General features: G+C 37.6%; 1 protein-coding gene across 5 annotated transcripts in view; it reads left to right on the top strand.

Annotated features, from left to right (window-relative positions):
• RAPGEF6 (Rap guanine nucleotide exchange factor 6) overlaps positions 1-12,661 on the top strand; it is a gene marked incomplete at both ends in the record, with an annotated part of 190,947 nt that overhangs the window by 65,645 nt on the left and 112,641 nt on the right. For all 5 annotated transcript variants that reach the window (XM_084252765.1, XM_084252767.1, XM_084252764.1 and 2 more), the window contains one exon: positions 984-1,127. In XM_084252765.1, coding sequence (XP_084108891.1) covers positions 984-1,127 — 144 coding nt within the window. The remainder of the gene's footprint in view (positions 1-983; positions 1,128-12,661) is intronic.

Here is a 12,661-nt window from a genome sequence, read left to right as displayed (position 1 = left end):
GAAAGATTTATAAAAAATAATAATTGACAAATTCTAACTATCACTGAAAATAGGTTTTGGAAACCAGGGAGTTGGGAATATTGATAAAACATACTTGGGTGACTAGAAAATTCTTGCTTGATACTACCAAGGGGAGTAGTATACCCCCCTTGCTAAATACTACCAAGTGGAAAAAGTAGTTGTGGAGGAAAACTTTATCACTTGTTATTTATTGGGTATTAGGTTAGCTACAAGTGTATTTTAGAACATCAAATTGCCTTCGTAAAAATAACTTTTGAAATTATGGTTTAGGCTGTGATTAGACAGGCAGTTTGGTCTTGTATAAGTAATGAAGGCTTTGGAGACAGATTTAAATTCCAAATTGCTTTCGTAAGATGGAAAAGTTACTAATCTCTGTCAATTTTACTTTGTTCATCTATAAACTAGAAATATTAATACCTGCTTCAGGGCTGTTAGGCGAACTAAAGAGTATAATATATATGCAAAATGGCCTGTTGTTAAGTCCTCAATAGATGTTACTTTCCCTTTCTTTATCATGGTTGGCTATTGCCATACATTAAGACAACCCAAAGAATAACACATGAAGCATTTTGTTTTACTGTTGAGCAATTCACTGAAATCATAACTGATTTTGCACTAGCTAAAATATATCTATAATTAGTTTGTAATGAGACTATGAATTATAATTGTTGAATGTGTAGGTGTATTTAGTCTTCATTTCTGGTAAGTGACTTTACTTAGAGGATATGTGTTTTATGTGAGCAAGAGAGTCTGTTTCCTGGAAGGAAACTGTGGTCTTCAGATCTTTATAATAATGCACCTTTATCTTTTTTAACTCATGAGTAGTGTCTTACACACGTTCTTAAGGCAGATTTTTTGCAAGAAGTAAAGGAAGCCTCCTTATGAACCTGTTAAGACTCCATAGACTATCAGTAACATGGAAAAATTGGATATTTAATCAGGAATGTGAACATGTGTTTCAGGTAGAGAATGCCAAAGATAACGAAGATAGTATTCTGCAAAGAGAAATTCCTGCCAGACAGTCTCGACGAAGGTTTCGGAAAATTAACTGTAAAGGAGAGCGCCAAACCATTACTGATGATGTGGACATAAACAACTATTTTTCTGTGAGTATATTTTAGGAACATTTCATGGAGCTCATATACAGTATCTTTAATTTACATATATATTAATAATACATAAATTTCTAAATTGATTTCTGTTTTTGAGTTTGATGGAAATATCTTACTAGTTGGAGTTTTGTTTTTGCTTAAATAATTTACCATATAGTTTTAGATGTATTTGTGGATTTTCTTGCCTTCTTATTGCCTAACTGTAGTATAGATTGGAGTCCTCTGAAAGAACTTGAGAGATGGTATCATTGAGCATTTCTTTTTGATACATTATAAGACATACAAAGAAACTTTGATTTGTGGGAACAGTGTTAGTTCAGAAACATGCAAGTGATAAAGGTATGTTTTCACATGCAAATAATGAGAAAGAAGTAGATGAAATAATTTTTGTAATCCCAGAACAAAGATAAGCTGTTTCTTCAGAAGTTTTCAATTCTGCAATAGTAGATAACTGCATTTTAGAATGAAAAGTAGTTCAATCAAAAGTAATTGATCCACCAAATATGAGAGCAGTTAGTTTCAAGACTGATTGTAGCAAAATTCCTGAAGGTTTGTTTAGTTCTTTGATTGTCAGAAAAAGAAATTTACTCATTCCATGTTTGGAATAAGAAAGTTCATTTAGGGAGTTGTTTATACTGGACTGTTAGATTTAAAGCAATTCTAAGGATTTAGTCACATTTGCTTTATTTCATTGAATCAGCACATTCTACTTCTGACAACAAACAATAATGTGAAATAGCCTTGAATTTCTTTTTAACCACATCCTGAGCAACACAGGTTCATTTCCTGCTAGTATTAACTAATTTTGTTTTCCCCATAACTAATTAATTTAAGCTAATGGTTTTTCTTTCTGTACATGTAATACGTCTGTTTTTGAAATAATAAAATTTGATTAGTCCCACCACCCATTAATGTAACCATGGTGACATTTTGCATCTTCTTGAATAAAGCTGTTTTTCAGCATATGGATAAATTGGTACACTTTTGGGCTAACTTTTAAAAATTTAATTGTATAAATTGATTTATACCTTATAAAACTTAAAATATGTAGCCTGAATACCATTGAATGCTATTAAGAATTTTTTACATTCTTAATAGTATGATACTTCATTATAATAATTGCCGTAATTTATTTACTCAGTTACTGATGTTAGGTCAGTAGATTTTTTTAGGTTTTTGTTTTTTAAGAACAATGATGCTCTTATAAGGTTTTTTTTTTTTGGGGGGGGGTCAGTTCTTTATTGTCATTTGTTCACATAATGTATACAACTTTGGGGTAACATTTTACACTCCATATGTGCACATGTTTCATTCCTGCTCCACGAAACTGTCCATGCCAGTACTCTATTCCCCTTTCTTGAAATAGTTGCTAATTATCTTTGTGGTTGTAGATGCCTCATATCTTGATTTCCTTAGCAAAAATTGCAAAAAGTAGAATTGCAAAATTCAAGTTTGTTCAGTTAGACTATTTCATGCTCCTTGTGTGAGCTAGAGGGAAGATTTTGTGGTTTTTTTACTTTCTTATTCTAGTCTCAACTATATTGTGTTTACTAATATTTTTGCTATCATGTCATGAAACCTAGTCAGATACCGTATTTTGTGATGATAGCTATAACCTGTGTTCATGAGTAATTTACTTTTAGCTCTCATGTAAGCCGAGATTGTCCTCTTGGGGATATACTGGTTTTCTGAGTGGAACAGAAAGAAAAGTAGGCACAGTGCTTGGGATTTTGTCCATTTAATAATTTTAAGTGTGACATTTTTACATGTGAAAGCTTGTGTAACTTTAGGTGGTTATTCTGCTAAGTGCTCACAGGAATTGGGTGAACTAAGTTGATCTGATTTAGACAAAACTGATTTATTAGCTGTGAGACTGGATAAGAAACGTATTTATGGTCATGTTTCTTGCATTTGTTATTTCTTGAAGTAAGATACTGTATCCTAAAAGGGGTATATTGCAGGCAACTTAGAAAATATTGTAAGTATTAAGAGATTTCATTTTTATTTAACTATTATCACCAGTTATGTAAAACTTATGCATCTAGCCAAATTATTAATAGTACATATTGACAATTGGTCTGAGTAATAATGCTATATAGCAAAAATTCTATTTAATATTTGAGAAGGTATGATGTTGAGAGTTAGTATTATGGATACTATAGAGGCCTTGTGCTACTATTAGAAAGATCAGGACAGTTGAAAAAGGTAATTTATTCTTAGGAAATAGTCAATTATTATTATATACATTATATGAAGATGAGAATCATAATCTTAATTTCATAATTTTTTTTTAAAGATTTATTTTTATTTATCTATACAAGCACTGGGGCCTCCCCGGTGGCGCAGCGGTTGAGCGCTGGGTTGCGAAGCTGCCCGCAGCCTCTGCGGCGCCGGTTCGATCCCCGGCTGCTCCCCGGCCACCAGAGGAGGGTCCCACATGGCGCGCAGACCTCTCCTGCAGCCCGCTGCTCCCCTCAGCAGTATACTTCGGTCCTTCTGCCTGCTCTGCTCCCAGCTCTGGCTCTGGTGAATTCTCTCACCCTCCCGCGCTTCTGACTGTACCCAGTGCATGTATAAACAAAACAAACAAACAAATAAATAAATAAAATAAAACATGCCTCTATTAAAAAAAAAAATTAAAAAAAAAAAAACAAACAAAGATATCTATACAAGCACTGGGTACAGTCAGAAGCGCGGGAGGGTGAGAGAATTCACCAGAGCCAGAGCGGGGAGCAGAGCAGGCAGAAGGACCGAAGTTCACTGCTGAGGGGAGCAGCGGGCGGCAGGAGAGGTCTGCGCGCCATGTGGGACCCTCCTCCGGTGGCTGGGGAGCAGCCGGGGATCGAACCGGCGCTGCAGAGGCCGCGGGTAGCTTCTCAACCCAGCGCTCAACCGCTGCGCCACCGGGGAAGCCCTTAATTTCATAATTTTTTAATTGTGAAAAGAGCACTTTCACAACATTTTTGAAACTCCTTTGAGTATTGTTCTTTGAGCTTACTGCAAATTTAAATGTTTTTCTGAATATTCTATGATTTTTCAGAGCTTTGGTTTATGAGACAAGTATATTTGATATTTAGCTTCAACCACTGATGGGGTTGGGGGAAGGGAGTAGAGAAGTGCTAGAGGTTGGATCAATTGCAGATAGTCAATGATAATCATGACTATAATGAAGCCTTTATACAAACTCAAAAGGATTAAGATTTGGAAAGCCTCCAGGTTGGTGAACTTGTTTGGGAGAGAATGGCACATTCAGAGTGCATCAACTCAGTGTCCATCTCCTCATAGCTTGCCCCACGCATGTCTTCCATCTGCTATTGCTGAGTTGTCCTTTCATACTAAACCATTTATTAAGTAAAATGTTTCTCTGAGTTATGTGAGTCACCATCAAATTAATTGCACCCAAGAAAGTGGCACTGAGGATCTTTGATTTACATAGCTAGTCAGTCAAAAGTGCACTCAATTTGGACTTTCAACTGACATATGAAGTCCAAGCAAGCGTTCTTGGGAACCTCCATTCTGTAGCCAGTGGATCAGAAGCACCTGGGCTTAGGATTGGTATTTGAAGTGGAAGAGGTGTGATAGTCCTGTAGTATTGAACCATGAACCTTCTCTCTCTCTCTCTCTCTCTCTCTCTCTCTCTCTCTCTCTCCCCTCCCCTCCCCCCCCTCCTTCCCTCCCCCCTCCCCCCTCCCTCCTCTCTCCCTCCCTTTTCGCGCCCCCCCCCCCAAATAGTAAGATGGGTCATTAAGCCAAGTGAAAATAATCTAGCATTTAGATGAGGCATCTGTCTGAATCCTCCTTTCACTAACTATGTGATTGGGCCATTTCGTTTAAACCCTTTGTTTAGTTCTTTTTTTGTTTGGTTTCTTTACCTCTCAAAATAAGTGTGGTATTGTCCGGTCTACCTGTCATGGGATGGTTGCTGAAGTTCTTGTAACATGTTTGCACATTCATAATCTAATCAGTCACTTATATCTATAGAGTCTTCCTCTCAAATGTTTCAAAATTTATGCCCTCCACTCAGCTTCCCCATCTCACTGTCTTAGTATTCACTGCTATTCTTTCTACAACTATTATAATAGTATCTTCCACACTTCCCCAGCCAGCTGTCACTGTAAAAAGCAGTATTTATTTTTCATATCAAGAGATTGGAGAAAAGCTTTTAATTGATGAGTTTTGTATAATTTCTTTATTCAGAAGTATCTGCTTAATCACTTTATTCGATTTTAAGGTTTGCTTTTCTCTACTGTCTGGTTTCCCTACTGCTAGCCCTGTTCCTTTCATCCCCAACCCCCTGCCACCAACTAGTCCTCTCATTTCTGTCAGTCCTAAATGAAGCTCAAAAATACCACTTTGTGGGGGGGCCTCCTCTGGTGGCACAGCAGTTGAGCGCTGGGCTGCGAAGCTGCCTGTAGCCTCTGCAGCGCCAGTTCGATCCCCAGCCGCAGGCGAGGATCCCACATGGCGTGCAGACCTCCCCTGCCGCGCCCGCTGCTCCCCTCAGCAGTGTATTTCGTCAGTCTGCCTGTTCTGTTCCCCAGTCTATCTTTGGTGAATTTTCTCACCCTCCCGCGCTTCTGACTGTACCCAGTGCTTATATAAATAAATAAATCTTTTTAAAAAATACCACTTTTTTTCAAGTTCTTAAATATTTTCATGGCCTACTATCATCTGTGAGAAATTCCAGTGGATCTTCATAGTCTACATCAGTCCTAATAGTACTCTGTGCAGGAATGGAAATATTTTAGATCAGTGCTTTACAAATTGGTAGTAAATAATCACAGTGACTACTGATCACTTAAAATGTGGTTATGATGACAAAGGATTTTAATTTCAAACTCTAATTTTAAATAACTTACATGTAGGTCACCATATGTGATTAGTAGCTACCATATTGGACAGTTCACATCTGCAATTTGTCTTTCTTTTATGTAAGTTTAAAGTGTATATAATTTTGTGTGTGTGTGTGTGTGTATATATATATATTGCAAAATGATTGCCACAGTAAGATTCATTAACACACTCATCTCACATAGTTATAGATGTGTGTATTGTAGAAATCATGTCTTTATATATTTATCATACATATACTGTTTTTACTTAGAATGCCCTCTAGTCTTTGTCTTGGCAAAATTCTGATCATTTTCAAGACTCAGTTCCATTCATTACATATCATTCCATTGGAGGACAGCAAAATTTGCCCTTGGAAAGGATTAGATCCACATCTACATTCCTGTAATATCCTTGTATATACTTAAGAACATATTTATTCAAATATCTGCCTTTCCCATTTGAAAATATCTCTTCAGAACACATTGCCTATGAAATGGAATACAAGTACCTTTTTTTAAGTCCACTTGTTTAGATTCCTGTGTAATATTGAGCAAGTTGTGTGATCTTTTAAAATCTGTTCATATATATAACTCATACATTTGCAAAAGAATTAAATGAGAGAACAAAGTTGACCATATCCATAGGTTCCACATCCAAGGATTCAACCTACTTAAGATTGAAAATACATACTATGTAATTAGGCTTTTGATGGATGTATCTGTACTAAGAACATGTACAGACTTTTTTTTCCCCTTGTTCTCATTCTTTTAGTATAACAACTATTTACGTAGCATTTACATTGTATTGCGTATTATTAGTGATCCAGATATGATTTCAAGTCTTTGGGAGGATGTGTACAGGTTATATACAAATACTATGCCATCTTATATGAAACATCAACATCAGGAGCTTTTGGTATTCCTTAGGGTCCTGGAGCCAGATACCAAGGGGTCAATATATATGTCAAAGGCTTTTCCTAGTATGTGGTGCAGCTTTTGTTCCTGTTATAAATGCTCAGAAAACTCTGCTACAGTTGCTTACAAAATTTTTTCCCTTTTCTGTTCTATACATGGTTATAAAACATTTTTACTAAAATATCTAAGTATAGTAAGATAAAGTAAGTAAAGTATGGTAAGATAACTAGAAATTAGTAAGCTAAAGAATTAGAACAAAGGAAAAATAAAGGTAGGAGAATAAAATAAACCTCTCTGAAGTTAGAACCAACGCTCACCCAACTACTGCAGTCAATACCTTACCTCTCAAGTTTTTTGTAGCGTACACGTGGAACAAGGTAATGTCTTTGTCCTACCTTACACAATAAAGTCATCAAAAAATGTATTTGAAAATCGAACAGTAAAGCAACTTTACTATATACAGTGAGTTAATTGTCTGACAAAAACTGATGAACAGGTTTTAGAATGATCAATTTGAAGACCTTTGTAACAATAGTTAGCAAGGCCAGTAGTGTGGACCAAGTGTCTAAAAATGTAGGTTGTGCAATAGTCTCAAGAACACGGGAAGAAAATAGTGGAGCTTCTGTTTACATCATTTTATATTTCTGGGGATTTTTGTATATATTTCATAATGAATGCAAAATATTTTTACTGGCAATACATGTATTCATTTATAAATACATATTTTAAAATTTATGCCCTGGGCCTCCCCAGTGGCGCAGAGGTTGAGCGCTGGGTTGCGAAGCTGCCCGCAGCCTCTGCAGCGCCGGTTCGATCCCCAGCTGCTCCCCGGCCACCGGAGGAGGGTCCCTCATGGCGCACAGACCTCTCCTGCAGTCCGCTGCACCCCTCAGCAGTGTACTTCAGTCCTTCTGCCTGCTTTGCTCCCCGCTCTGGCTCTGGTGAATTCTCTCACCTTCCCGTGCTTCTGACTGTACCCGGTGCTTGTGTAAATAAATAAATAAATCTTTAAAAAAAAAATTATGCCCTCCACTCAGCTTCCCCATCTCATTGTCTTAGTATTCACTGCTTTTTTTTTTTTTTTTTTGGTGGAACCCTCACCCGTGGCCAGGGATCGAACCGGCGCGCTGCAGAGGCTACGGGCAGCCTTGCAACCCAGCGCTCAACCGTTGCGCCACCAGGGGAGGCCCTTCACTGCTCTTCTTTCTAGAACTGTTGTAATAGTATCTTACATCTGTTAGAAATGTAGGTTAAACTACTTTTGTTTTTTAAAGTTTCTGATAAAGCACAGCATAAATCTTCTTAGATGCTGAAAAATATACTGGTTACCACAGGGTAATTGGGGGAGGAAGGAGTGGAGATAGGAGAAGGAAGTGGATAGGCCATTAGCATGGGAGTGTCAGTGGAGGGTAAGTGGAGCATGAGTACATATAAGAGGTATGAAAATGTACTCCCAAAGTTAGATAAGTAAATTAATAACAAATTTAAAAATTTTTTCAGGTTTAGGAGATTTGACTATTCATTTTTTTCAATTAAAAATTTAAGATTACATGGTGTAATTCCCTCCTTATTTAGCTCCACTCTACTTTTTAAGCCTTCTGCCCTCATTATTTTGTTGGCGATTTATTCCTTTGGTCCTTCTCTCCTTCAGGTTCTTTTAGGCTTCTTTAGCTAATGTAATTCTATCTTTTGAAAAATCAGTTTGAATTTTAACTTGCCATTTGCTTCTTTTATCCTGTGGCCCCCTACAGTGTCCTCTTAACAAAGGTCTGCTTACCTTCCAAGGCTGTATCTGTGGCTAATCCTTTCCCTGGCATTTTCTATTCATAGAGTACACTTCTCATTTTCCCATAAGATGTTAAACATAATTATATGTAGTGTGCTCATATCATTCTTCTTTGTTTTGAATATAGCAGAAAACAAAATTACCAACCTATTTAAAAATCACTTAAAATTGTCTATTTTTTATATAAATTTGAGTGCTGTCTTTTAAATAACCTAAAAAAAGGAACATTTTCACATGTAGTAAATTGAATTTTAAATAATGGGGTGTGTATATACATAGATTTATACACACATTCATATACACACACACACTCTTATATGTATATATCTATAAAGTTAAATTGAAAAATAAAGCCAAAACCATTAAGGGGGGAAGCATCTTGGTTTCACCAATGTAAAATAGCAAGTATTTATCTTGAAATGAATCTCTACAATATCAGTCAACATTCATGTTCAATCATTTTTATTTTATGTTTTAATTGAGGAAACATTTTGGTTTACAGCACTGTATATGATCTAGAAGAATAGGGTCATACCTTTCCTGATGTATGCCACTGTACCACATCCATTATAAAAGCACCAGTAGTCCTTCACCATAGACCATACACATACCCACACTTTATTCCAGACCTCACCCTCTTCCCTTCTCTTCTAATAGCCTCTATTCTGCAGTCATCTTTTGGTTTTGGCTTTAGTTTTGTACTTTGTTTTGTTTCTCTGTTGTATGTATATGAGTGATATCATCTGGTATTTTTCTTTCCCTTTTTTTCATAGTTCCATCCATGTTGTTGCAAATAGAAGCATTTATTCTTTTTTTTATAGCTGGTAGTCTGTTATGTATGTACACTGCTCTGTTGATTGGCATTTAGGTTGTTTCATAACTCAGCTATTGTAAATAGTACTGCAGTGAACATAGGAGCTACCTCCTATGTTAGTAGGAGTCTCCAGATAGATACCTAGGAGTAGAATTGCTGGATCATATGGTAGATCTATTTTTAATATTTTGAGCAACCTTTATACTGTTTCCATAGGGACTGCACAGATCTACTTTCCCACCAAAAATGTAGGAGGGTTTTGTTTTCTCCACAGCCTTACCAACATTTGTTGTTTCTGTTTTATTTATTTAATTTTATATATGGGCCATTCTCATGGAGTGAAGGGGTATCTCACTGTGGTTTTGATTTGCATTTCCCTAATGATAAGTGTATAACTTTTTCTCATGTGCCTGTTGACCATTTGTGTGGCTTCTGTGGAGTGTCTGTTTAGCTGTTCTGCCCATTTTTGTTAAATGATGTATGATACGCAAATATTTTATCAAATTCAGAATATTTGCACACCATACAACTGGTAAGAGACTGATATCAAAGGTAACTCAACAAAAATAAATCAAACAACCCAGTCAAGAAATGCAGCAAGGCTAAAGAGACACTTCTCCAAAAAAGACATGCAAGTGTGGCCACTTGCCACTTAGTATATGAAAAAATGTTCAACCTCACTTATCAAGGAAATGCAAATCAAAAATACAATGAGAAGCCACCTCATACCTATGAGAATGCCTATATTAGAAAAACCAAAACCAATAAGCGGTGGCGAGGATGTGGTGAAAAAGGAACCCTCTTACACTGCTGGTGGGAATGTAAACTGGCCCAAACACTATGGAAAGCTGTGTGGAGGATCCTCAAAATACTAAAAATGGATCTACCATATAACTCAGCAATTCAGCTCCTAGGAATCTGCCCAAAGGACACACAAAAACTTATTTGAAAGGAAACCTGCACTACTATGTTTATTGCAGCACTATTTACAGTAGCCAAGATATGAAACAGGGCCTCCCTGGTGGGGCAAGGAGTTAAACACAGCACTGTGAAGCTGTCTGCAGCCTCTGCAGCACAAGTTCGATCTCCAGCCGGCCAGGGAGCTACCTACCTGGTGCAGCAGACCTCTCCTGCCTGACCTGCCACTCCCCTCAGCAGTCAGCCCGCACCTCTGGCCTATACCCCAGTTCATGTATTCATGAGTAAATAAATCTTTTTTTTTTTTTTAAGATTTATTTTTATACAAGAATCAGGGTATAGGCCAGATGCGCAGGAGGGTGAGAGGATTCACCAGAGACAGAGCAGGCAGACTGATGAAATACACTGCTGAGGGGGGCAGCCGGTGAGATAGGAGAGGTCTGCTTTGCCATGTGGGATTCTCACCAACTGGGATCAAACCCTCACTGCAGAGGCTGTGGACAGCTTCACAGTGTGGCGCTCAACCACCTGCACAATATCAGTGTAGCTGTATGAGGTGATTGTTAGCACCAGATTACTTAACCACCTTTATGTTGGTACACTGAGTAATGCCTAAATTGCTCCACTTGACCTTGAATGTTTCATCTTCAGGCTTTTAGCAAACTGTGTTTGCTTTATTGGATGCTGTGTGTGTCTTAGGATCAAAGCATTCCTGCAGTAAGATAACAGGATTCTACCCTCTGACCTGCTTATGAGAATATAGAGGACTTTGGTCCAAATCCGTGATTGCTGAGATCTCCTTATGGAGCAGATCCTGATCAAATTAAATCTCATTTAGTTTGTTTGTAACAAATACTGTAAACTGAATGGCTTATAAACAACAGAAACTCTCACGGTTCTGGAGAGTGGAAGTACAAAATCATGATGCCAGCCTGGTCGGGTTGTGGTCGAAGGCTCACTTCTAGATTGTGGTCTACTGATCTCTTTGTCAGCTCATTTGGTGGAAAGACCTAGGGAATGCTCTAAGACTTCTTTTATAAGGGTACAATCCCAGGTGTGAGCGCTTCTTCATTATGACCCTGTTGACCTCACAAAATCCCCCATGTCCTGATACCATCTCCAATGGGATTAGGATTCCAATATATGAATTTTAGGGGCACACAAACATTCATACCATAACATCATCCCTGCATTTGTCTCAGAACTATCCATTTACACATACAAAGAAAAATAGGCATAAACAAGTAAAATCCTTGATATGGGCAGGTTTATAACTATCCCTCAGTTCAGTGTGATCAATACAATAGACATTAAACTAGGAATCAGATGATAACGGGTTGATGTCCTACCTCCAGCTCTAACTTCCAGTTTTAAGGAGTATTTAAGACCTGTGCTTCTGCATTATTGTGGGAATAAATGAATTGTAATTGATACTAAGTCCCTTTCAACTATGGACTACTAACTTTTGTGTCCTTCTGATGGAAGAGTTGGGGAACTCTCTCACCATATTTTTTATAATGGCGCTATTCCTAATATGCCCTGGTGAGTTATATTTCTCTAGAGACCCTACCTCCTAAGTACCTTCACTTGGTGATTAGTATTTCAACATATGCTTTTGGAGGAAGACACACATTCAGACTGAGCAGAGCAGTAGTGAGCAAAGAATTTAAATATTCAAGTTTATATGGAGGAGATGTAAACCACTCCTGAGAAAAGCAGTGGGCAAGACAGGAGACGTCTGCTGCACCATGTGGGTAGCTCCCTGGCCCGAGATGGAACTCGTGCTGCCTTAGCTGTGGATTGCTTCATAGTGCTGACACTTAACCCCTTGCGCCACCAGGGAGATCCCTGTAAGTCATTGTTACTGATCAGTGAAGAAACAGTCAACATTCTGAACTTTATTCTGTATCTATGAGCTTGATTCATGGATCCTGATTGTTTTTAATTATATTTTGAGTTTGGTAAACACTGAATGGAAGAATAAATCAATCAACTATCATCTGTCACCTCCAAACTCAGGATGTTTGTACCTGGAACCTTTGTTAAACTTACTTGTATATAAGACAGTGAGTGTTAACCAGACTTCTGCTGAAAAATTAAGAGCACCACCTCTCAGAACCTGCAACTTTCATTATTGCCCCCTCGAGTGCTCTGGACAGGCATGTATTTTTTTACAGTGCTTTGTACATTAAAAACAAAAGAGGGTTTTTTTCTCTTCATTCTTGAGTGTCTGACATCTCCTAGGAGAATATTGCTTCTCACT

The sequence above is a fragment of the Talpa europaea genome, assembly GCF_964194135.1.
Source record: "Talpa europaea genome assembly, chromosome: 13".
Taxonomy (NCBI): domain Eukaryota; kingdom Metazoa; phylum Chordata; class Mammalia; order Eulipotyphla; family Talpidae; genus Talpa; species Talpa europaea.
Note: the sequence above shows the minus strand (reverse complement) of the source record. Positions and strands in the feature narration are given on the sequence as shown.